Source organism: Mus caroli, unplaced genomic scaffold (assembly GCF_978045245.1).
Source record: "Mus caroli unplaced genomic scaffold, Mus_caroli_1 scaffold_14, whole genome shotgun sequence".
NCBI classification, from domain to species: domain Eukaryota; kingdom Metazoa; phylum Chordata; class Mammalia; order Rodentia; family Muridae; genus Mus; species Mus caroli.
This window is the reverse complement of record NW_028227269.1, coordinates 875966-901365: the sequence shown is the minus strand read 5'-3', so window position 1 is coordinate 901365 and position 25400 is coordinate 875966. Positions and strand designations below refer to the sequence as shown.

Sequence of the window (25400 nt, the reverse complement as noted above, 5' to 3'; positions counted from 1 at the left end):
CTGAGCCTGCCTGTGGGCTCTTCATACCACTGGGCAGGGGACTGATACACTGATTGGGTGAACAGATGGTCTGGGCCATGCCCTCAGTGACTCCAGGGAGGTCTATCAAGTGGTTTATTCTTGCATCTGTCAGGGGCCTGTCAGTGCCTACGACGGGTTAAGCAAAGGAATGTGGGCTATGCTTCTCAAATCTGCAAGCAGCACTGAATGATGGGGCATCGCTAATACTGAAATGCAAGAACCTGTGCTGTAGTAACCCGAGCAGCTGGAAACAGCAGCACATTTAGTGGGAACAGATTTGAGCCCAGATTGGCCTCCTCATCCGAGGGGAGGGGGAGACGAAGGAGGAAGGGGAGGTGGGGGGAAGGGGGAGGCGGAGGGGGAGGGGGAGATGAGGGGGAGAGGGAGGAGGAGGAGACTCCTCTCTCCCAATCTGAGGAGTCTCAAGAACTATAGTGGGGGCAGAAATTATAGACGGGTTTTGCAAAGAGCAGGGCTGGGCTGAGCAGGAATTTACACGGTTTACGAGTCACCTTGAACTTAGCCTCTCTGCAGCCTGCATTCCTTATCCATAAGATGGAAATCATGCTTGCCCCACAGCTGGAGCTTGAGAAATAAGTAAGGCGATAGAGGAACCTGGGAACAGTGACAGTCACTGGGGAATGGCTTACTTCCTCCTGCCTCCATACTAGAATGTTTCACAGGGGCCAGCATTCCCAGCCCGCCAGCAGAGGCCCCCTCCTGGCCTCCAGCAAATCCCAGCTCTCTCCCCTCCATGTGCAGCCATCACTCACAAGCAGACAGATCCCAACATCTGGCTACCGCCGTTGCTATGGTGAGCTATGCGGATGCTGGAGCGGCAGACTTTTCCAAATTGCAAGGTGGACTATGTCATTCTACAGAGCTTTAACCCTCTCTGAGGGGGACCCCAGGGACCTGGAGGATCAAGCCCAGCTCCTAGTCTTTGCAAAGGTTCCTGGGCTCTTGCTGAACTGCCTGTGTTTCCTTTCTATCCCAGGGCCCAACATAGGCAGCGGTGCAAAAGCAGCTGCTTCCCAGGGCACAGCTCCTCCTTCTGCCTAACCCACCTTCCCTGAAGGCTTCCCGGGCTTGCTTTCCCTACCTAGGCTGAACAGATAGGTCCTGACAGACTCCCACCCCTGTAATGCTATGAGCTCCTTGAATCCTTGAGTAACCAGCGCTGCTGTTTTTCATTTTGGAGGCAGAGTCTCCCCATGAATTTCAGGCTGACCTCAGACTTGCAATCCTCCTGCCTCCCAGTGCCAGTGCACTAATGTGCTTGGCCAGTAGGGACTTCTCGAGAGGTGAAGGCAGGAGGGTCAGAATTTCTAGGCCAGCCTAGAGTACTTGAGTTTCTGTTCTAAAAACCAACAACAACAGAAGAGAAAAAAAAAAAGCCTAGCCTGACAGACTCTGGGCAACCCTTAGATGAGTGACTGTCACATAGCAGATACTCAGTAAAGAGTAGAGTCCACACCGGGCATGGTGGATGGTGGCGCACGCCTTTAATCCCAGCACTCAGGGGGCAGAGGCAGGTGGATTTCTGAGTTCGAGCCAGCCTGGTCTGCAAAGTGAGTTCCAGGACAGCCAGGCTACACAGAGAAACCCTGTCTCAAAAAAAAAAAAAAAAAAAAAAAAACCAAAAAAAAAAAAAAAAAGAATAGAGTCCACATGCACAAAAAAGACACACATACAAACCTACAGCGCACAGGGCACAAAGGCACATAGATCTCTATGTCTCCTCAGTCACAAACAGGTTGAGCCCAGCCTGGTCCAAAACTTATTACGTAGCCTAAGCTGGCCTCAAACGTACAATAGTCTCCCTCCTCAGTGCTGCTAATAGGCATGAGCCACCACACCTGTTTTGTTTTGCATTGTGTGTTGAGGGAGGCTCTCACTGTATAACTCAGAGTGTTCATGAGTTTGTGGTCCTCCAGGCTGCACGGCCCAAGTGTCAGGGATCTGCCTCAACCCCCAACCTTAAACAGATCATCTACACCTTAAATGTAATTGTCACTTTCCTTTTCTGGAAGTCTTTACAGCTTTGGGGAACCTTCAGCTAGTGTGGCTGTTAGGTTATGTGGTCCCCAGCAGCCTCACTCTAAAATTCTGAGGCTATGATTTCACCTACATTTTAGCACAGCTCACTGGATGGATTATTTTAAGTCACACACATCTTTGCCTTCTGACAAGCTGGGCTATGCCAATAATTGCTCACATTTGTACAATACAGCAAAATCACCAAAGCATTTCCATATATTCTTTTTTGTTGTTGGGTTTTGAAACAGGCTCCCAAGTGCCTGAGCCGGCCTGGAACCCGACAGACAGCTGAGACAGGCTTGAACTTCTGATCCTCTTTCCCCTACCTCCCGAGTGCTGGGGTTACAGGCCTGCTCTTCATTTTCTTTATATGATTGACAGAAACCACAGTAGGTGTCATGTTCTCCCATCACACAGGTGGTAAAGTGAAGCTCAGGGAGATGAGGAGATTTGCGGAAGGCAAAGGCAGGGGAGGAAGCCTTCAGAACCAGCAGTTCCAGCTTCTCAGGTCCAGCCCGTGGGCCTCTTAAGCCTCTATATCCGCCTAGGCATAGGCCCTTGTCCCCCAAAAGAAGCCCTTCCCCAGAAACAGAGAGACATCTATGCTCCCATTAGTGCTGAGAGCAAAAGCCACTGACCCAGAATCTGAACAGATGCCTCAAGTTGGTGTTTGAGTCAAGGGGATGAACTTGCCAGATCTAGCCAGCTACTTGCCCAGGCCTCCCAGGACAATAAGCATGCAGCCTTTGCCAGCTGGCTGACCTCCCAGGAACTGTCTGTGGCCATGGAATTGTCTTCTGCAGGAGGCAAAGACCTGCCCTGGGCTGCCTGAGCGCCCTGCTTCAGAAGCCCTAGCAGGGCATCACAGACTTGTACAAGGCTCAGACCTATACACGTTCACTGCAGACATGCCTCACCCCTACAGAGGTGGTTCTTGCTCCACGGCAAGGGACAGAGGCTGAGGTCCTGTGAATGACAAGAACTGCTAGAGGCACCTTCAGAGTCACCCCTGAAAGCTCATCAGCCCTTCATTTCAGAAACTGACAGGAGTCAGCAAACAGTCACTGGCTTTACAGGAATAATTACTGATAGAAAGAAATTATCCAAGCTGGGCGTGGTGGGGCACGCCTTTAATCCCAGCACTCGGGAGGCAGAGGCAGGTGGATTTCTGAGTTCGAGGCCCGCCTGGTCTACAGAGTGAGTTCCAGGACAGCCAGAGCTATACAGAGAAACCCTGTCTCGAAAAGCCAAAAAAAAAAAAAAAAAAAGAAAGAAATTATCCCTCCTAGCCAAAGGCCACCACTTCTCTGGAGACAGGAGCCATGCCTTAGTGTCCCTTTTAGGATCCCCTACAGACCATAGGAACTTGTATAGAGCAGGTGCTTCATAAATGTTAAAGGATTTGAAATAATTTTGCTGCTGGGCAGTGGTGGTGCATACCTTTAATCCCAGCACTCAGGAGGCAGAGGTGGGTTTCTGAGTTGGAGGCCAGCCTGGTCTACAGAGTGAGTTCCAGGACAGTGAGGGCTACACAGAGAAACCCTGTCTCGAAAAACAAAACAAAACAAAACAAAACAAAACAAGAAATAGTTTTGCCTGCCAGGACATCCATCCTGTCACCACAAGCTACTCGCTTCACCTACTTCTGGACCAAACACATAGTAGGCTGGATCTCATCCCCCACTCTCAGGCCAGGCAACAGTGAAAATATCCACTGAACACCTACTGTGTACTGGATACAAATGAAACTCAGTCTTGAGCTCTCAAGTGGAACACCCACTGTTCTGCTTGCACCCAGCCCCATGGACATAAGCATATTCATGTCTGCTCCTCCAGCAGCCCACTGTGGCTCTGGATGTACCCTGGGTTACAGAAGCAGCTAGTCTAGATGAAACTGCTTTGCAGCCACCTGGCCTTTGCCAAGTTCCCTAGCCTCCTTTGGTTCCCCATCTGTGGAATGGGGATAAAAGTAGCAGGTGCTTCCCGGGTTACTATGAACAATTGCAGTAACTGCAGTGTAAAGGAGATGCCTGGTGTCTAACTTGCCGTACCCTACAGTGAAGTACAGTGTCGATGGCTGACACCTTAACTGTCCCATGGCTGTACAAGGAAGCAATAGGCACAACCAGGCCTCCTGGGCCCAGGCCAGAAGAGACACTTGCTAAGCTCAGCTTTCCATATTCCCTCTACATGGCTGATTCCAGTCTTCCCCACACTTACCCTAGGGGATCTGCTTTCCTAACAGGCTGGGCTCCAATCCTTCCTTTATCATTTAAAGCTTGAGAGACCAATGCTACTGTAAGCCTGGCTGTGGCCCCTGCTCAGACTCCTGGAGCTAAACACAGCAAGCAGTAGGTCTCACTGTCTCTTGCCTTGGCTTCCCTTCTGTCCCAAGAGTAACAGGCCTCAGGCTTTTCGTGCCTGTGGGCCTGGAGAAAGCTTCTTTTCATATGCTGGGCTCTAGAGGCCGTACTCCACACACCCCACCACAGCTCCCCTACCTCACAGTCCAGTGAGGGACAGGGAGGCAGGGAGGGAGGGAGGCAAGTGGGTAGACAAATAATGGTCCAGAACTAGACTAATTAGGCTAAAATTACTGTGTGGCAGGTCCCTAAGCTAACCAATCACTCATGTGCACCATCTCACCAAAACGTCACACTCAGGCAGGCAGGTGGGCAGGGTGCTGGCTCCTCAGATAGCTGAGTCACCCAGGAAGCCCTGACGCAAATCCAGGTCTGTATCTAGGGCCTGGCTACCCGAGGCTTTGCTGAGAGCATGGCTAAACTTGCCAGTTCATAGCATCTAACTTGGAGAAGTTTAGACAATATAAGCCAATCCTGGGCCTGGTCAGCTCTAGCAGGCCATGTATATCACAAGCCTGCTCAGTGCCAAGTGTTTAATTATTGCACTAAGTACATGTGCATCAAGTACACTCGCACTAAGTACACGTGTACATGCTGTTATCACATGGATCGAAGAAAATCAGCTTTCCTCTATTTGAGAAGTGGCTCAGTGATTAAAAGTGTGTATAGGCTCTTTCAGAGGACCTGAGTTCTACTCCCAGCACACACGCACACACACACACAGACAGGCAATACAAACACACACACACAAACACACACACAGGCAACACACACACACACACACACACACACACACTTTGAGCTCCCTAGTGCAAGTCTGCACCACTGCAGTCTCCTCTACTCCACAACAGGAAAGGTAGAAGGGGCCACCTGCCTGAGTGACACGGCATGACCTTACCATCCTGTAGTCCCCACCCCTGTTTTTCAGTAGTCCTCCAGGACCATCCCTTTCACCCTGCAGACTTATGGAACTGAGCTGTGTGTGAAGCCCACAGAAAGGTAAGGAAGTCTGAAGAAATGCAGGGATGGAGGGAGGAAGAAAAGAAACAGTACACCCAAAAAGTGAGGGGTAGAGAACAGTTGGGTGCACACAGCAGTGCCTTTTATGAGGAAGATTTCTCTTTCTTTCTCTCTCTCTCTCTCTCTCTCTCTCTCTCTCTCTCTCTCTCTCTCTCTGGATGTGCCTTCGATGTCCACATGTGAAGAGCTACATGGATCCCAACATTCATTCTAAATAAACACCCTTGAACTCGCAGCAGGAGGAACCCATGCAACACCGCAGAGCAGCACATACGGAAGCCACTGCTCATTCCACCCTCTTCGCCTTGAAGGACCCTGAACAGCAAACTGGAAGACTTCAAGCCAGTGACTTAGCATCTCCAAGCTTCAATTCAGTCCTTAATAAGAGAGAATCATGAAAATATCAGTGCCTTTGGGGGCAATTATAAGAATTAAAATAGGGGCTGGTGAGATGGCTCAGTGGGTAAGAGCACCCGACTGCTTTTCCGAAGGTCCGAAGTTCAAATCCCAGCAACCACATGGTGGCTCACAACCACCCTTAATGAGATCTGACTCCCTCTTCTGGAGTGTCTGAAGACAGCTACAGTGTACTTACATGTAATAAATAAATAAATAAATGAATCTTAAAAAAAAAAAGAATTAAAATAATTCATAGAGTGTCTTAGCCAACAGACAATGCTCAGTGCATCTCGGCCACAAAGTTTCTGAAGCCAGAGGAAAGGGCAGTATGGAGATCACAGAGATCGCCCTGGTCACAGAGGTAGCCTCCCCAAACAGCAGCCCCTCCCAGCTCATGGGTGGCAGAGCTTACCTCCACAAATCCCTCTGTGTATTCTCAGAGACAAGCACAGCCCTTCTGTCTGTCACCCAACTCCACACCCCATCTGCCTGGCCCTGGGCTCCCTGGTGGGGCGTGATGATGCCTTTGGCTCCCATCCATGGCATTCCTCCTACTTCATGCCACTGCAGACCCTAGGGAATCATGTAAGAGCGGGATGGAGACCCCACCCTCCTGGGCTGAGTGATAGACTCCCAGGGTCCCAACCCCAGAGATCTCAACTCTGTAGGTCCAGCAGGTGCTTGCACCTTGCAACTCCCATTCGTTCACAGGTGATGCTGAAATGGTTGATTTGAGAGTCACAGCTGAGGACAATTAGTCTGCAAACTGTAATCCAAGAGAGCACAGCCAGGGCTTTCCCAGAGAGGGGACTGAACAAGGAAGCAGCTAGCAGGAGAGGTAAGGCAAAAACAAAGGCCTGAAAACCTAGGATGGGCAATAAATGGTATCCCCAGCCTGCAAGTAGAAGGCTAGCCAGGCAGGTGGGGCTGCTGAATGAAAAGGGCCAGCAGGAGCCTCACCCCTTCCCTCAGGCTCAGCAGATGGCTCTATTGTGCCAGGTGTCTATGTCATCTCTGGAGATTCTTGGACTGTAGAGCAAGTCCATGTCCCCCATATACAACTATACAATGTTCCCGTCCCCGGCTGGCTGGACCATTATAGCAACTGTCAGTGTCTCTACCTGCCTTTACCAGGTGGCTCTGTTGGAGCCAGCCCGTGGGTGCCAGGTGAGCCAGCATATGTGCTGTGGGTGTAGGTGGTTTGAAAGGAGGCCCAGCCAGGGCTCTAGCCTTTGTCTATCCAGATTGCTGTCATCTTTTGGTATAATGGCCCCTGCCAGTATGTGAATACGCTCACTCTATCAGTCCCAGGATCTAGGTCTGGGCGTGTGTTTGTTGCCACCAGAGCCAGAGCAGTTACTATGCGTAGATAATAATAGCAATCGTAATCCCTCATAATTGGACCAGACTTTGCTGTCTGCAGGGCACTTCCCTGCCCATGACCTCATCTGACTTCCACAGGCGCCCTGTAAGTCAGGCAAGGCTAGGGTTACTATCCCCATTTTCCAGCTGAGCAAACACAAGCCCAGATGTCCTGAAGTCACATCTCCCAGAAGAGGCAGCCCCAGCATTGGGGCCTGGGACTTCTGTTTCCTCCTCTGCTTCAAAGTGAACTATCCACAATACAGAGACCACATGACTTGCTGCTGTGCAGCGTGGGGTCACAGTTGATGAGAGGAGTTTGTCCCAGCCGTGAGGGTGTCTGGAGTCTGTCAGAACATGGAGCCAGGGCAGAAGAGGCTCGGGGTCACCCAGCCTAGCAGAGAAACAAAGCCAGGCCCAAAGAAAGGAGGGAACTAGCTACACCACCACTGCCATTGCAGAATTTAGGAGACTGTAAGTATCGCCACCATTATGGCCAGGGACTGTGCACTCCTTGAGTTCAGAGCAAAGGCCTGCAGGGAATGTAGACTATCTAGGCATTTCCAATGGGATCACAAAGGAGAGGCTGGAGGGCTGGGGATGTAGCTCCAAGAGTAGAATGTTTGCCTTGCACACACTAGGCTGGGTCTGAACACTGTATAAACCAGTTGGGGTGGCACAAGCCTGGCCCAGACTCATGAAGCGGACGGTTAGGAACAGGACACCAAGGTCATCCTTTTTCTACAACGAGCATTTAAGACCAATTTGGACTGCATGAGAGACCATGTCTAAAGGGGAGGAGCAGCAAAACTAAGAACTCCCAAGGCCCTGTCCAGGGACACACAATGACTCCCAGCTTGTCAGACGTATGACTACCATGCACATACACAGCACTGTGCAGGCTGTAGGCTGGGCTCCTGGACCTTTTGTGTGCATACCTACATATAAGTGTATATACTGGGGGTGGGGTCCTTGGCTACATCAGGACTATGGGTGGTTATAGTAACATCAGATCCAGGAGGCAAGAGGGCAGACCCCAATCTGGGCTTACTGCTGACTAAGCTCAGCATCCCTTCTGTAAACTAGGCCACCTGTTGTACCTCAGTTGTTTCAAGGGTTCCCAGCAGGACAACAGAACAATGGATGGAAACCACCGAGAACACAGAAACACACTCTAAGGATGAACAAGGCAGGAAAGGGCTCCCAGCTGCTGGCCCTTGCCTGTGTGATGGACATCTCTTGTCAGGAGAACAAACTTCACACACCTCTACCAGGGACCCAGAGAGGCAGGACAGTGAGGTTGACAGACTGACAGAGGGGACACAGAGTCCAGTGCTGGAGTTAGTGGCCACAGCTCCAAGGTGACTTTTTGTGGCCCCTTCAGGGATTCCCATCCATCTGATGAGATCCCTTTTGACTGACTTGATCCCAACCTGAAGTTCAGCAGTAGGGTGAAGAGGTAACCTCTCGGGGGACTCTGAAAACACAGAATCACTGGGTCCATGGCCTGGAGCCACTTCAAAGGTTACCCAGTGACTCTTACTTGGAGCCTGGGTGGGTGGGACATCATTATCTCCAAAGGTCGATGATGTCACTTGCTCCTGAACATCTGAACAAAGCCACGTGCTAGAATAGCTGTGTGGGCTGATCACCTCATGTCTACAGTGCCCCAGAAAGCTACTAAATGCAGGAGCAAACAGGCAACTCCAACACAGCGGTGCAATGATACCTGAGGTCTCACAGCTAGTATAGGGCAGATCCACAAAGAAATGCAGGTTTGGATCCCCTCTCCCTTCAAGGATGACCCCTCAAAGCTGCACAGACCTATAGTTTGGGCCTGTTGACCCTCAGAGACCACAGTGGTTATAGCTATGGTCCTGTAACCAGAGTGCCTGGGTTCATATTCCTGCCTCAGCTTATAATCAATCAGTTTCCCAGCCAAGTACCTATTTGGCAGGAGTATATGTGACCCATGACAACAACAGGTCGGCAGCCCTAAGCTGTCATCACGTGGGGACAGGCCCCTCTCCTCTCCTGGGCACCAGCCACAGCGTCTCCTAAAGAACCAAACTCAGGGCTCACCTTTCGAGCATCCTCCCGCTCCAGAGAGGAGCTGCTGCTGTCCCCGGGGCCGCTGGAGGGCATTGCTGGGCAGTAGGCGGCAGGCTGGGGCTGCGAGGGCGCTGTGGGGCTGCGAGGGCTTCAGAGAAGGAATTACCGTGGTCTTTGTAAGCAAGAGCTAAGACTTAAACATAGACCCTGATGTCAAGCCCTCAGAAAAGTGCAGCCTCAGCGCTGGGCTTCAGGCGGCTCTGCCTGTGGGGAAGAGAAGTTGGTCAGCAGAGCACAGCACAGACCCTCCCAGGATTAACCTCCAGCCCAGGGCCAGCTTGGCCTCTGACCTCTCTTCTCCCAGCCTCACCAGCACTCCAGAGTGTGAGAAACTGAGGCAGCCTCCACTTCCTCTAAGAGCCTGGGTGCTATGACAGTCCCTTTCTGAAACTCAAAGGTGTAGCTTGTGCCACTGCTGGGACTTCCAGAGGCCTTCTGCTCCTCCTCTCAGCTTTTCTCCCCTCGGAACACTTCCGAAACCCTCCTCCCACATCAGCCAGTCCCTGGGAAACCCCAGCCACCACCAGAGGCCCCCAGCCCAGCTACATTTTCCTTCTAATCTGTCCTCACCCGACCCCCCACCCCCACACCGCTCCTCGAGTGGAGGAGGAAGTGAGCCGCAGCCACAGGATGTAGTGAAATGAATGTCATTTTGCTCAGCCTGTCCAGGACCGGCACCCTGCTGACAAAGCTGAGGCCCGGACCCAGGCTGGTCTGGGATGCCGGGTTTGCTGCGGCTCTCTGGGTGCCAAGGGGGTGAGGCCCAAGGCCATGGCTGCCCTGAACAGGCATGCAAGCCGCCCTCTCCAAGCCCTTCTCGTGGCCCCATTTGCAGTCAGAACTGGGGGCCTTGAGCTCTAGCAAACGCGCACAGAGCTGTATTTTAGGGGCTTTTCTCCCCCCCCCCCCCCCGCTCCAGGTGTGGGCTGCAAGCCAGTGAAGTAACAAAGCCTGAGCCTCGGGCCATAGCTCAGGGTGGGTGTGTTACTGCCACAAATCAACCCCCTTCACTACGGGAGACACACAACGGTTCCTGCCCCCCCCAACCCCTACCCCGAGACAGCGCCAAGCCCCTGCCTTGAGTGTGTGCCTGCCAGGGAGGGGATTGGCAGTAGTGGGAGAGTAGGAGGTAGGCTGGATCGGAGCCCACCCACACCCTTCCCCTTCCAGTTCCCGGTTCTGCTTCCCAGCTCCCCTCCCTGTTGGGCCTTTCTTCCCAGCCCCCTCTGCCAGGGCTCCCTGGAAAACCAGGAACGGGAGCTGCCCAGGCTTGGGTTTCCCATGGGCCTGTTCCTTCCCCAGAGATGTGATAGCCTGGGAGGTGGGTGCCCCAGTTTGGGCTCTGCACTGGCAGCGGTGGGAGGAAGCTGGAGCTGGGAGGGGCCACTGCAGAGCCAGGAGAAAGGGACTTAGAAGTTAAAAGCCAAGCCCTGCTGGAGAGGCTATGTCCAAGGGCTGCACTCTGTCAGGAGAGGCTCCAGAAAGGAGGAGCCTTCCTCCTTACAGTAAGCTTGTCAGGGTACTGGGTTCAAGGCTGGCTGCCCAAGTACCTGAGAGCTTGGTGGCAACAAAGAGAGCAGCTCCACACAGTGACACCACACCTCATTTGGAAAGCTCCAAGCTCTTCCCTAGTTTACTGCTAAGGCTAAGGCTCAAACAGTTGTGAGCCAGATCTCATGACTGAACTCTGGGGGGCTGAGTGCTCTTGGAAGCTATATCCCCCTTATCCCCAAGCCCACAGAAACTGCTTCTCACAGCCCGAGAGGAAAACTGATCGACCCAGTACTCCAAGAGGCATCCCTCCTGCTATTGGCCATTGATCTCACCCAAATCCCAGCTTCCCCTTTGTAACCATAGATGTTTCCAATCACCCCGCATCAAATCTTTGACAAGTGGGTGACAGCCCAGAGACTCAGTCAGTGGGAAAGAATGCTGGACTCAGAGCTAGCAGATCCTGATGGGGTTAGTGGACCCCCACGATGTCACCCAGCTCCCACATGCCAGGCTGTTGGCACCTCAGAGCAACAAGAAAACTGCCAACAGACTGGGCATCTTCAAGTATCTTACACTGGAGACAGACAGAGCAGGCACAAAGCAAGCGGGGAATTAGTGTGCTCCACGGTCTGGAGAGACACAGGGGAACCTGTACTGGAGTTTGGTGAGAGCTCGGAGCCTCTGACCCCTGAGGGGAAGGGAGGGAATAGTCAGGAAAGCGAGGGCACAGACCACAAGGGCAGTCACCCAGGAAAGAAGGGAAGGAAGGAAATGTCTCAGACCACCCACGTCCCTGACACTTGAGCTTCACAAAAGGTCAGCACAGAGAACAGTGGTCCTGGGTCAAACCCAGAGACCTCAAAAGCCCTCAGCATCATCTGAAATCATCAGTGTGTGACCAGGCAATGCCCCACTTAGTTGCCAAGGCCCCATACCAGGACATAGCACTGTCCACCTAAACTTAAGAGCCACATTCTTCTCTCAAGCTAATCTGGCTAGAGGGAGCCATGGGCTCTGGGAGTCACTGTCCCAAGCTAGCAGCAGCTCCTGTAACCCATAGCACCTACAGCATCCTTCTCACCAAGCCCAAGGCTACACCACAGAAACCCTCACCATGAGCCCAGCCATTACCACCAGCAGTTTTTATCTCCTCAATAATTCTTTCATGTCCATAGCGACCCTGAACAATGTTTCTAACAACAACAGCATAAAAGCACTTATCCTTGGGGCTAGAGAGTTGGCTCAGTGGTTAAGAGTGCTTGATGCTCTTCCAGGGGACCCTGGTTCCCAGCACCCACACCAGGTGCCTCAAAACAGCCAGTAACTCTAGCTCCAGGAGATGGCATCCTCTTCAGACCTCCACAGACGGCTGGCACACACATGGTGCACACGCACACACACAGGGGAAAATAGTCATCCTTGAACTCCTGACCCTCCTGCCTCCATCTCCCACAAGCTAGAGTTGGCCACTATGCCCTACGTGCTGGGTTTCTGTGGTGATAGAGATGAAACTCAAGGCCTTGTGCATACCAAGAACCCCGCTAACCGAATCACTCTTATACCTGTTCTGTTGTGCCTTTGTTTTCTGAGAGGGTCTAACACAGCCCAGACTGCCCTCAAACTTGCTATGCAGCTGAGAACTTGAATCCCTGATCCTTCTGCCTATCCTCACCCAAGTGCTGGATTACAGGCATGTGCCACCATGCCTGGAGAGGACTGCAGTACCAGCTCGACTCCACGTCTTACAGTCTTCTTCAACTTAGCAGTCTTTAAAAAAAAAAAAAAAAAAAAGATGTGAAATGAAATGACAAGAACGAACTTAACAAGGGAAAAGACATTACCAACAAAATTTCAAGATTGCAAAAGCAACTTAACAGCCAAATCAGAGACAGGCACGTAAAAGCTGATTTTCAATGAGTAGTTCTTAATAGACCCTTGTCGCCATAGCACCAGGCACCTGTGGGACTAAACTGAAGCGTTTTCACCAGTGTGAAAGCAGAGGGGCTGGAGTAAGAACCATGCCACCTGCAGCCTCTGTAGCTGAAACTTCAGATTCTCTGGAGGGCAAAATGGTTCAGGTACAGGTGACATTCTAGCCAGCAGAAGTAAGTTTATTTAATGCTGATGTGAGTTCTCAGTCCCTTCTGGACTGGAAAACAATGGTAGACAGCCAGACCCTGCTCCTGAGGCATCCAGACCCCACTCTCGCCCTGACGCAAAGGCGGAAGAATCACACCAATGCCTTATGGGCCAGGATCACCTGTTCATTCACCAGTGAGGATCTGAAAGTTGACAAGTCTTTTGGGCCCAGAGCTTCTAATAAACTTCTCTGGGTTAGTTGGTCTCAGTTGTTTGTTTTGGGTTTTTTGTTTGTTTAATTTTTGAGACAGGATTTCATTATAGAGCTCAGGCTGGCCTGAAACTCTCTGTAGCCCAGGATGGTCTTAAACTAGAGATTTTCTTGCCTCTATCACCTGAGTGGTGATTTCAGGTCTGAATCATCACATATGGCCACTCCTGTCCGTCCGTCCGTCCTTCCTTCCTTCCTTCCTTTCTTTCTTTCTTTCTTTCTTTCTTTCTTTCTTTCTTTCTTTCTTTCTTTCTCCCTCCCTCCCTCCCTCCCTTCCTTCCTTCCTTCCTTTCTTTCTTTCTTTCTTTCTTTCTTTCTTTCTTTCTTTCTTTCTCCCTCCCTTCCTCCCTCCCTCCCTCCCTCCCTCCCTCCCTTCATTCCTTCCTTCATTCCTTCCTTCGGAGAAAGGGTCTCACTAATATAGCCTTGGTTAGCCTGGAACTTGCTACATAAGACTAGGCTGGCCTAGAATTCACAGAGCTCTGCCTGCCTCTGCCTCCTATAATTCTTATCAAAGGTCAGCCAAGGGCCAATAGATACTTTAGGAGAGCCTCTGACTCGTAAGATAGGGACCAGAATAAAACCAAACCAATTGTAGCAAAACACATCAATGGTTTCTATAGCCACAAACAAGAATGTGATGTTGCTGAAAATGAAGGGAACAGAAAGCACTTCCAGGGGCTGGGAAGATGGCACAGCTGTTAAAGAGTGCAGACTGCTCTTAAAGAAGACAAAGTTCAGCTCCCAGAACTCATGTCAACCGGAACAACCACCCCCAGCATCTGGGCATGTGACATCTCTGGCTTCCTTGAGTGTCCACACTCAACATATACAGACACGGCCATGACCACATATACATTGTTAGAAATAAATGCATCTTTTAAAAAATGAACTTCTACAAATACAAACATTGTGGTAGTAGACACAAAACTCAGTGGCCAGCTGGAAATAAAATGATTTAGCATCTATCTAGGATCCCAGCAGCCCACCACCATACCTATAGGAGGGATCCAAAAGAGAGGCATGGTGTGGGAGAGACATCTGTCCTCCTGTGCTTCCTGAGGTGGTGTTTGCAGTAGGGATCAACCTGGGCACCCGCCAATGGGTGACCAAATAAAGGGAAGATGGGATACATGCCCAACTGAGTATTGTTCAGTTACAGAATAACAAAACTGTCGTCTGCAGCAACTTGCAGGCGCTAGGAGCACATTAGATTAAGATATAAGTCAGCCAGGAAGGACAAATACCACAAGGTGTCATCTGCATGTAAAAGTCGGTCGGGCATGGTGGCGCACACCTTTAATCCCGGCGCTTGGGAGGCAGAGGCAGGTGGATCTCTGTGAGTTTAAAGACAGTCTGGTCTACATAGCAAGTTCCAAACTGCCAGAGTGAGACCCTGCCTCAGAGAGGACGAGGACGAGGAGAAAGCTTTTTACATGTGGGTCTCACAGAAATAAGGTAGACTAGTAGGTAGAAATAAGGTACAGACTAGTAGGTATGGAGTGGGGGAGTGGTGACAGGATGGAGAAGGCATGGTTAATGGGTACAGAGGTACAACAGAATACAAGTATAATTTTTTTTTTTTTCTGAGAGTTTCTCTGTGTAGCTCTGGCTGTCCTTGAAATCACTCTGTAGACCAGGCTTCCTGACTCTGCCTCCCACCTGAGCACTGAGATTAAAGGTATGCACCACCACCACTGGCTAAAGTAATAACCTTTTTTAAAAGTTATTTTTTAAATTTATGTGAATGTGACTATGTATGCCACATGTATATGGGTTCCCTCAGAGAACAGAGGAGCATGTTGTATCTCTAAGAAATGGATCCCATAGCACCCATGGGGGCCAGGAACAGAATCCAGGCCCTCTGCAAGAGCAGCAAGTGCTCCTCCTAACTGCTGAGTCATCTCTCCAGCTCCATGAAAGGATAACGTTCACTGCTCTGTGGCACAGGAGAGCAACTATGGCCAACACTAGTGAATTGTACATTTCAAAATAGCTGATAAGAAGAGTTTGTTCCTAACACACACACACACACACACACACACACCATGCTTGGTGTCCTGACCTGACTGGACCATGACACAGACATACTGAAACACCACAATGTACGTAGGAGAGGTGGCTTTGCAGGTGAGGTGCTTGCCACACAGGTTTGACAAGGACTTCAGATCCCAAGAATCCAAGCAAACACCAGGCAGAGGCAGTAGCACACATGTCTGTAATCCCAGTACACCCCTGTCCCAGAAGATGGAAGTAGAGACAGGAGAGCCACAGCATTACCCATGAACCCACACAGCATTACCCATGAGCCCATGCATGCTGCCAGAACATCCGGCAATGCACCCCATGATTATTTGCCTCATTTTCTTGGTTCTGTTTTGTTCTTCAAGACAGAATTTCTCTTTTGGTAGCTTTGGCTGTCCTGGGACCTGTAGACCAGGCTAGCCTTAACTCAGAGCTCTGCCTGTCTCTGAATCCTGAGTGCTGGGATTAAAGGCATGCGCCACCACTGCCCTGTGACTATTCATCATTTAATAAAAGTGGTTTGTTACAAAGAAGAAAATATGGACATGACTGTGCATAACTGTCATGCCAGCTACTTGGAAGGCTGAGACGGGAGGCTTGCTATGAGTTTAAGGCCAGCTTGGTCTACATAGCAAGTTTCAGGCCAGTCAAGGCTACACAGTAAGATACTGACTTGGGGAAGGGGGAGAAAAAGAAATAAATCTGACCTGTTCCGGTAGAGTTCTCTACTCTGCCATTTCACCATGTAAGTGTGAAAGCAGAATAAAGGCACCTTCAGACACACCAGGCCTCACACTCTACTCAGAGGAAGCTGGGGAAAGAGCCTACAATAAAGGACAACCAGCACTTGAGACAAGGGAGAGGATCCTTTGCTGTGAAGCTGGAGAGAGACTATGTAGTAACCACCTCAAGATACAGGCCTGCCAGGCACCGCCATCTCTGTGCATCCGCCACTCGACCAGACAAGTGGCAGGGACAGCCTCTAGGCCTCCTCTATAACCAGAACCCAGGCACTGACTATATTTGGATACACAGTCACCTGTCCTAAAGGGCAACCACAGGGATGAACTGAGCAAGAGGAAGGCAGAAAAACAGTCACAACCAATAGGTAGAGAGGTTCCAAGGATGACTACGGAGGAACAATCACAGCCATGTGCCTAGAGAAGAGTGGACCCAGGGCAAGAGAGGAAAGGCCTCAAAATGTGGACAGAAGCATGTTCAACACACAGTTACAGAAGGAATTATCAACAGGCACAAAGAAGACAAGTTAAAACATACACACACACACACACACACACACACACACACAACTACTAAGTACAGGGAAAAAAAACAAAAAGGAAACTTGTTAGGCTCAGCTGTGAATAACAGTTACATTGACATAATAATGTAATTATGTTGATTTAACAAAGGCACTTACACACACACACACAGAGCACAAATGTTTTCTGTAACACAAAATTCATGGCTTAAAAGAACAGATTTCTTACCTGACCTCTCTGCACATGAGAAGTCATGGCAGTTCTACTAAGACTAAGGTCAGAGTGCTGGCAGGGCTGCGTTCTTTGCTACAGATGCTAGGGAGAATCCGAGCTCCTTCTTGTGCCACCTTCTAGAGGTTGACGCCTTTCCTTGGCTCACAGCGCCTTCCATCTCCAAAGCTAGCGATGGCCATCAGTCTCTCTCACCCTCACCCCTTCTCTGCCACCCTGCTCCTGCCATCATCTCTCATTTCCAAGGACCCTGTAGTTACAATGATAGATTCAGAAAACCCAGGATAGGGTTGGAGAGATGGCTCAGTGGTTAAGAGTTCTGAGTTCAAATTCCAGCAACCACATGGTGGCTCACAACCATCCATACTGAGATCTGATGCCCTCTTCTGGAGTGTCTGAAGACAGTGTACTTAGATATAATAATAAATAAATCTTTAGGTCAGACTGAGCAGGGCCGGAGTGAGTGGGGCCAAAACTATTTAGAAAGGCTGGGGAGTGGAAAAGGCCTATGGGGTTAAAGAGACTCAGAGGTGGGCAGGATGACTCGGTAGATAAAGGTGCTTGCTGCTGCCAAGCCTGATGACCTGACTCCTGCAAGATGTCCTGACATGTGCCATGGTATATGTAAGTGCGCACATGCACACAGACACAGGCACAGATGTAAAAATTTTCAAAAGATCTACTAAAAAGGAAATCAACTAAAATGTCTACATAGAGGGATCATAGAAGTGTTATGTGCAGAAGTAGGGACTGAAGGAATATAAAATAAGATAGATGTCTGGAGGAAGCATTTGAGAGGATTAGAAGTGGCGGAGACTGCAGAGGGACCGCTGAGCACGGTGCTGTCTTCAGATCCTCTTGCTTCCTAGACCCTCTGATTGTTAGGAAAGGCAAAGTTTTACCGGGAGGGGTCAGCACTGGGGAAAAGACCTTCACTCCACAATGGCCACTGGTGGCATGTGGCCTCCATCTCTCCTCCAGAAACAGAAGCTGCAGCTACTCTTCCTCCTCTGTTCTGTGAAATCAAGTCCCACAGAACAAACAACCCCAGCTCTTTGCACCCACAGTTCCATCGCCAGCTCCCTCCCTCCAGTGCGCACCCTGTCCCTCATGGAGTACCCAGTCCTCCAATGCATTACCTCCCAGTTCAGCCCATGACAGCACCTCATTCTCACCACTCCCAAACTGGGCGTGTCAACGCCAAACCATGCCATCCCAGCCACAGCCCCCTCACCCGGCCTCCTGCTGGGCCTCAAGTCAGTACTATACACCATCCCCAACACCATCTCCACCTTCCTCTCCAGGCTCAACCTCCTCAACACCTCAGAACTGAGGCCTCAGGTCTGCTCCTCCCTGTGCCCACTTCAGCTAGGGCCCATGTATCACTCTGAACCAAAATAAACCGGTCAGCGCCCACAGGCCCCCATCCTTGTTCCACCCAAACATGGCCAAGGTCAACACCCAGCAGCCCCTCCCTCCCCACCTCTTCTTCTGGTGATTTCTGAAGGTTTTAATTGTGCTTACAGTCTTGCCCCAATACCCATCCTGCTGCACAGTGAACATGTGATCTGACAGAGCCAATCAGAGGCCTTACCTGGAACTTTTTTTTTCCCTTTAAACTGATGCTACAAAGGGTGAAAGGAACCAAAAGAGAGTCAGGAGTCAGGAGCTGCCAGCCACTGTCTAGGGGGCCACATGGGTCAAGTAGGGCCAGGACAAAGAGCCAAGGGATGAAGAGAAGGAATCAAAGATGACAGTTGTAGGTACAGGGTACTGGCCCACCTGATCTGAGGGAACTTCCTGTACTGTGTGAGTGAGTCTGAGGAGGCTGATGGGAGCCTGATTCAGGAGCTCTGCCAAGTCCTCCAGGGAGCAGGGCTGGCTCAAACCTCGACCTTTTTTTCTTTGAATCTTGTTGGCCTGATACAAAACTGAGCTTCAGCTTCAGGTTCCTCAGCTGTAAAAGTGAGGGGAAAACAGGACTTGCCTCACAGAGCCATGGAGAGACTGAAAAAGTAATGAATTAAAAATGCTTCCTAGAGTGCCTGGCGCTGAGAAAACATCAGTAAATCTTCACAATTATTAGAGTCTGACTCATCCACCCACAGATTTCTCTCCTCTCAAAATCCCTGGATTGCCACAAGTGGACATCGCTCAATCAGAAGCCCTGTCCCTATGCAATGCCATACCATACCATGCTAGTGAATAGAGCTTTATGATGTCAACATTTCATTCATTCTCACACAACACACCACCATCTACAGGGAGTATTATTTTTATCCCCATTTTTCCAGATGAAGAAAGCAAGGCTCCCAAACTCGCTTGTAATTAGCAAGATGACCAAGGTTCAAAGGTCTTCCTGCCCATCACAATCTCTTGTAATTAGCTCAGGACTTTTACAACTATGTTCACTTTGGGCATAGACAGGTCAGAAAAAAATCTCCACCTGTCTTACGTTCCTAGCTCAGTTTGAGTGGTTTTTTTGAGACAGAGTTTCCCTGTGTAGCCCTGGCTGTCCTGGAACTCACAAAGATCCGCCTGCCTCTGCCTCTGCCTCCCGAGTGCTGGGGTTAAAGGAGTGCACACCACCGAGTGCTTAACCACAGCCTTCTAATGTAGAGGTTTGCCCAATGGAGGAGTTAGTTTATTCATTTAACTCTTTGCTGAGTGCCTGCACATGACAAGCACTGTGCTTCCAGGGCACGCTGGTTGCTCCATTCAGTCCTATAACAAATCTAAGAAGCATGCTCTTAAACATGTCACCCATGTCTTTAAAGGAAGAAGGGAGGACCCTAAGGAGCACAGCTCAGCCATCCCAGGAAAGGACCATGGATCCAGCCATCAAAACAAGGCGACACACAGCAGTGCTGGGTCAGCCTAGGCGCTCTGGGTCACAAGGCTGCAGCTGGGGAGAAGGGACAGGGGGAGGTCTTGCTTCCACTTTTGGGTGAGATGACATCATCATCCCACTTGCTCCCACTTTCAGAAGTGTCACTTACACTCAGCCCACCAGATGCCCACAGAATCCCAAAAGCCTCTGGTGACAGGCCAACAGCCCTGCCATCCTGTCCCCACTTCAGAGCCTGACTCAGGAGTCATCACGAAAGGATCTCACACTCCCGGAAAGCCACAGCACACCATCAGATGCACTCATGAGCAAGCCACACCTCCTGCCACTATGGCAGCCGCAGGGGAGGGATGAGTCTGAATCACAGACTCCTTTGCTTGCGCTAATGGTTACCATGGCACAGCCCCTAACGCAGAGAGAATAAAAGGTTTATGCCCAAAATAGCTGCTGTGAGAGAGCTGGAATTGTCCTCTGGAGTCAACAGGATCCACCACAGACTTCATAAAGGAACTCCTGTTGCTGGGTGTCGGCCACCAAAGGCTCCTGTCTCAGGCTATGCCTTATGGCTACCAAAACGGGCTTCCCGTGGTCTGCGTGCTAATAAGGACTACAGAGTGTCCACACGTGAATGCACTGGGGAGAGTCAACATGTGGTCCTGGGGGAGTTCTGTGGCAGCTTCTACCCTCTTCAGGAGGTGGTTCCTGGGCTACGGCAACGTGTTTCTCTCAAGATTGGGCCACGCTTGCCAAGTGTACAGCCTCTTCACTCACTCTCCTCAGACCCCTTCAACTGACTCCTGCTCCCCTCCCCATACCTTTCAACTCACCGGAGACTCAATCCTGAAAAGAAAGCTTTCACTGGGAGGCCTCAAAATAGGTCTGTGAGGAGGAGAGACATATGCCAGGCTTTGAGGGCCCCTGGGGCCATTGACTCGACTGTCTGAAAACATTGCCTTACTTCAATGTCGGGAGTGACTGGTCCTATTAGTAAGCATTGAGCCCAGGAAGACTAGACTGGAAGTTAGGAAAATCCCTCCAGTGTATCCTAGAATTTCCACACCTCCAAGCGAGGACAATAGAGGATCCTGCTCCTTCAGGAATAATGAAGGCTTGGGTCACTATGAAGTGGCACCCACTGAGGCTCTCCTGGCTTCCATGCAGTTAATACAGAATTTTATACAAGAGGAAACCAGATAGCAGATGTGGCCCGTGAACAAACACAGAAAACACAACTTTTGTGTATTTTCTGTAATTTGGGTTATGAGCGATGTCGAGCCACCTGACATGGGTGCTGGGAACTGAACTCATGTCTTCTGGAAGAGCAGCAAGGGCTCTCAGCTGCTGAGCCATCTCTCCAGCCCCATCTTTAATTCCTGATTTCTAGCCTCCACCTCTCAAATGCTAAGGTTACAGGTCTGTGATACCATGACCAGCCAGGATTAGAACTCTGGACAGGTAGATACCCAGTTGTCCTGCTGTTGTGTGGGAGGTCAGAGGGATGAGAAAGATGCACATGAAAGCCATACATCCAAAGTACCAACTAAACTGTACAGATGCTAGTACCCTTCACTGCCTTCTCTGTAAAAATATGTATGGGCCCTTTAAATATTTCTCCGTTGCTGGCTGGCACAATGTAAAACTTAGTAGAAGGCATTGGATAGCTGGGCAGTGGTAGCACACAGCTTTAATCCCAACACTTGGGAAGCAGAGACAGGTGGATCTCTGTGAACTCAAGGCCAGCCTGATCTACAGAGTGAGTTGTAGGACAGCCAGGGATATACCCAGAAACCCTGTCTCAAAAACCACAGAAGATGGAGGATGGAGGATGGAGGAGGAAGAGGACGAGGAGAAAGGAGGAGAAAGGAGGAGAAGGAGGAGGAGAAGGAGGAGGAGGAGAAGGAGGAGGAGAAGGAGGAGGAGAAGGAGGAGGAGAAGGAGGAGGAGGAGAAGGAGGAGGAGAAGGAGGAGGAGGAGGAGGAGGAGGAGGAAGCACTAGAGAGATATTCAAGGAGGAGACTGTCCTTCCTGGTCCCCATGGGCTGTCAGAAAGGTCCCTACATCATACAGCATCCAAATCTCACAGCCCAGATGCTTTCTAGCATCAAGCTCTCATAGAGGCCAACCTTCCCAGCACTCTGCTCTTCCAGCAGCTGCTCCAGCAGGGCAGGAGAGCAGCAGCCAGCAGCTTCCCCGGCACGCCCCTGGGAAGCTAAGCAGTGTACCTCAAGGAACATGCCCCCTTTAGACCCAAAAGGTCCACCAAGATTCATCCACATGACACGAGTGACTCCTCTGCCATCTAGGGAGCAATGGCCACACCGTCTCCCACAAGGGCTGGCTCTCAGTCCCAGGGCAGCCTTGCCTGGGTATCCTGGCAGTCCCAGGAGTAGTAGCTGTTCTCATGCTCGCTCCTTGTGTATCCCACTGGAGTTTGTTCTCTTTGGCTGACCAAGCCTTATTATCCCAGTCCTGCTACAGTTAATAGTTCTTCACATGAAACCTTCCTTGTTCACAACACTCCGACAGCTGGCCACCCCCTCTCCAAGCACTCATCTGCACTCATGTAGGGAACACCACAGTTGAGCTGGGCTACAGAGTACAAGAGCCCCTGCTTCTGGAAGCTCACAAGCCCAAGGAACATCTGCCACCCTGGCCTCTGCTGCCCTGGCTCTGTACTGTGGCCAGGGCTAGTGAGGAGGCAGCCAGCCCTGCCTTCCTGCCGGACTTCTATACTAACCTTCACTCTGTCCCCAGTTCTTTTCTTAACAAGGACATATCCCCATTAAGGCTCTGTCCGTCTTTATTTTCTGTTTGCCTATCTGGATGCACAGGCCAAATTCTGCTCTCAAGAACCAGGCCCCTAGAGCTGGCTCTGTTTCCTAGGTTCTTCTTTCTGTGTGTAGAAATGGCTGTCTCCCCTTAGTCCCATGACCCAATCCTCCAAAGTCCTCCTTCAGTTCACTCCAGGAACCTTGTGTCACTGGGCAATAGAATGTCCACACATGATTCCCTTAACGCAAACCTGATGTCTATGAGTTTACAACTGACTCCAGTGATGGGTGCAGTCCTGGAAGGTATTAAAGACAGTCACACCGGACAATTACAAGAGTGAGTTGTACAGAATGCAAATTTTTCTTGATAAAGCTGACTTCCCCCCAACTGTGAGATGCCAATTATTTTCACACACTGGTTTGATCTTATACTGGCAGCTGGCTCCGACCTCACCTCTCCCAGCTGACCCCTAGTTCCCACAGTCTGTTCACACCATTTTCCTCTCAAAGGGGTGCCCCCCCAAAGTCCCCTGAGAGCCCTTGCCCCATCCTCCAGGTTGACATCTCTCCTTCCTTCATCCCTCTCTGACCATCTACCCACCCAGGGTCTCTGATAGTGTCTGTAGGTGATCATGCAACACCACACATGTAGAGAGATATGTCTAGTTTCCCAAACACATGAGGTCAAGGTTCGTTCGTGCCTTGTTCTTTCCTACTCAAATAGCATGGCCCACAGTTGGGGCTGGCCTCTGTCCTGTTCTAGTTGACCCTTGAGGCAGAGAGGACTGTGTGCAAAGTCACTCCCCAGCAGCTGCAACATCCCCAGCGCAGTGCTGCAGTGAGGAGAGCGACACCCTGCCCCCCATAATCCTCATTCTGGAGGTCACTTGGCAAAGCTACAAGGCATGGAAAGACCATGTGGAGCTGGGGCTCTAGTCCTCTTATCTGCAGGCCAAAACTGACACTCACCGTGGATTTTGCAGGTCTTCCTGCCCCTAGGTGCCCAGGTACGAGGTGGTAAGGATCCCAGGAAGAATCTGGCCTCCCAGCCCTTGGGAAGCTGGCTTGCCTGCAACCTCTTTACCACAGTGTCAACATCTATGCTTCCCCCAGGCCCACCATCACCCTCTTTCTCCACAGAGCATGCCAAAAACTAAGGAACTGACCACTCCTAGGTCAGAACTGGGAAGTTCCTGGGGTCTTCAGGACCAGGAGATATGAGTGTGGCTTGGCTCCTCCTTGGATAGCAAGGAGTTCAGTTTCCTAACCTGTGAATCGAGGTGAATGAGAATCTCATCTTAGGTCTGCCTCAGACATGAGAACAGGAGCTGGAGGTTTAGTTCAGTGCCTGGTACACGGTGGATGCTCAGCAGACATTTGTCTTAAAAATTACTCCATGACTCAGGATAAAAGGCCAGGTCCCCTAGCCTGTGTAGTAAGCTAGCTCACACTCCTGGGTGTCTGCTGCAGCCTGACTCAGGGTAGCAGCTTTTCCTCTAGGGTAGCCTTAGAAATCTCTGTAAGTCACACAGACCTAGATGTGTACACACCAACAAATGCACACGGAGACCAAGCACACACAACAATTCATACACACACACACACACAGAGAGAAACACAAGCAATACACAGGGCTACATAGAGACGTGATGTATACATGTAGACTCACACACACAGACATACAAGCACATACCTATCAGCACAGATACACATACAGAGGCACGCAGAAATAGAGATCGTGACACAAACACAAAAGACAAACACAGACACATGCACACACAGACACAGATGGATGCACAGAGTCATACAAACAGTCACAGATGAGAAGCAGACACAGGAACGCACGCACGCACACACACACACAGAGGAAGGCTCGCATGGTGACCGACCCTCAAGCACTTGCCCTCCAGAAGCTGCAGACCCTAGGGGACACCTGGAGCAGGGGACCCGCTGTCACCTCCACACAGATGGGAGACTGCACATTTCACCTACTGTGTGGGCCAAAGAGGCATTTGGAAACCAGCTTGGGAAGCTCATAACCGTTCACAACATTGTTCTGCAAGAACATACAAAACATTGCCCTAGAAACAAACATTTGCAGTAGAACCCTCCAAAATCTGGGAATTGCCTTCACCAGAAAAGTAACAAAGCAAGAAGGAAAAAAAACCACACAAACTTGGTTTGCCTCTGCAAAATTAATACCAATTACAAAAACATTTATGTGAACTGCTCACCATTTACACCTAATTACCATGCAGAACAATTATGCATATCATTAAGAGCATACAGGATTAATTATGCTGTATGTTTCATGTGATTACACCCCCACACCCGGAGCTCATTGAGACCCAGCTTCCCCAGGGCCAGTTCAGGCTCAAGGCCCTTGCAAGGTTCTGTAGCAGATTCACAGCAAGCCACACCCAGCTACAGCGCTGCTCAGGGACCGCCTGAGCAACACCATCCACATACACACCCTTGATGAGAAGCCATCTTTGGCCAAAGCCTCTTGGACACAGAGGATCTTCAAATGTCTACCAACAGGCACAGCAAGGGCCACAGGGTCACAACACAGCTAAATGGCCCCATGGGAACCATGGCTCCAGAGGGCTCGCTCTGCAGAAGGACAACAGACCATCCAGGTCACCACCCAGCTCACACGTGGCCCCGTGGCCGTCACAGCTACACTCCCTCTCTGATCCTCTCAGCTCTCACCCTTGGTAGCCTCTCAAGTGTACTGGGGTGACCCAGGCTGGTGGCAAGGAACTGAGCACCAGGAAGTCACTGGGACCTGACAGAGACCATCATAGCTACAAAGACCAGAAGATGCGATTGAGCCGTTCAGCTCACAAGACAGGGATGGGGAAGCAGGCAACTGCAGACACGTCTGCTCTGTGCCAAACCAAGAACACAAATGGTTGACTTTAAATCCTCAAACACCTGTGAAGCTGACTGCATAAGGAGTCTTTCAAAAGACAGTGAAAGAAAACAGCCAGTCTTCACGCAAGAAGCATAGACCCGGCAAACAAACAGCCACGGAGCCTCTGAGATTATATCCACTCTGCAGATGGCAACAGCAAGGTGGGCAGAGGCTGGGTGATCCTC

At 50.6% G+C, this 25400-nt stretch overlaps 1 protein-coding gene across 4 annotated transcripts in view; it reads right to left on the bottom strand.

Annotated features, from left to right (window-relative positions):
- Positions 1 to 25400, bottom strand: part of Dnmt3a (DNA methyltransferase 3 alpha) — a 105436-nt gene that overhangs the window by 68938 nt on the left and 11098 nt on the right. For 2 of the 4 annotated variants that reach the window (XM_029484347.2, XM_029484345.2), the window contains exon 2: positions 9288 to 9521. In XM_029484347.2, coding sequence (XP_029340207.1) covers positions 9288 to 9350 — 63 coding nt within the window. In that variant the 5' untranslated portion in view covers positions 9351 to 9521. Of the gene's footprint in view, positions 1 to 9287; positions 9522 to 9627; positions 9788 to 12483; positions 12579 to 14158; positions 14756 to 25400 lie in introns of those variants that run through there. The other 2 variants (XM_029484346.2, XM_029484348.2) reach the window with 2 other exon arrangements.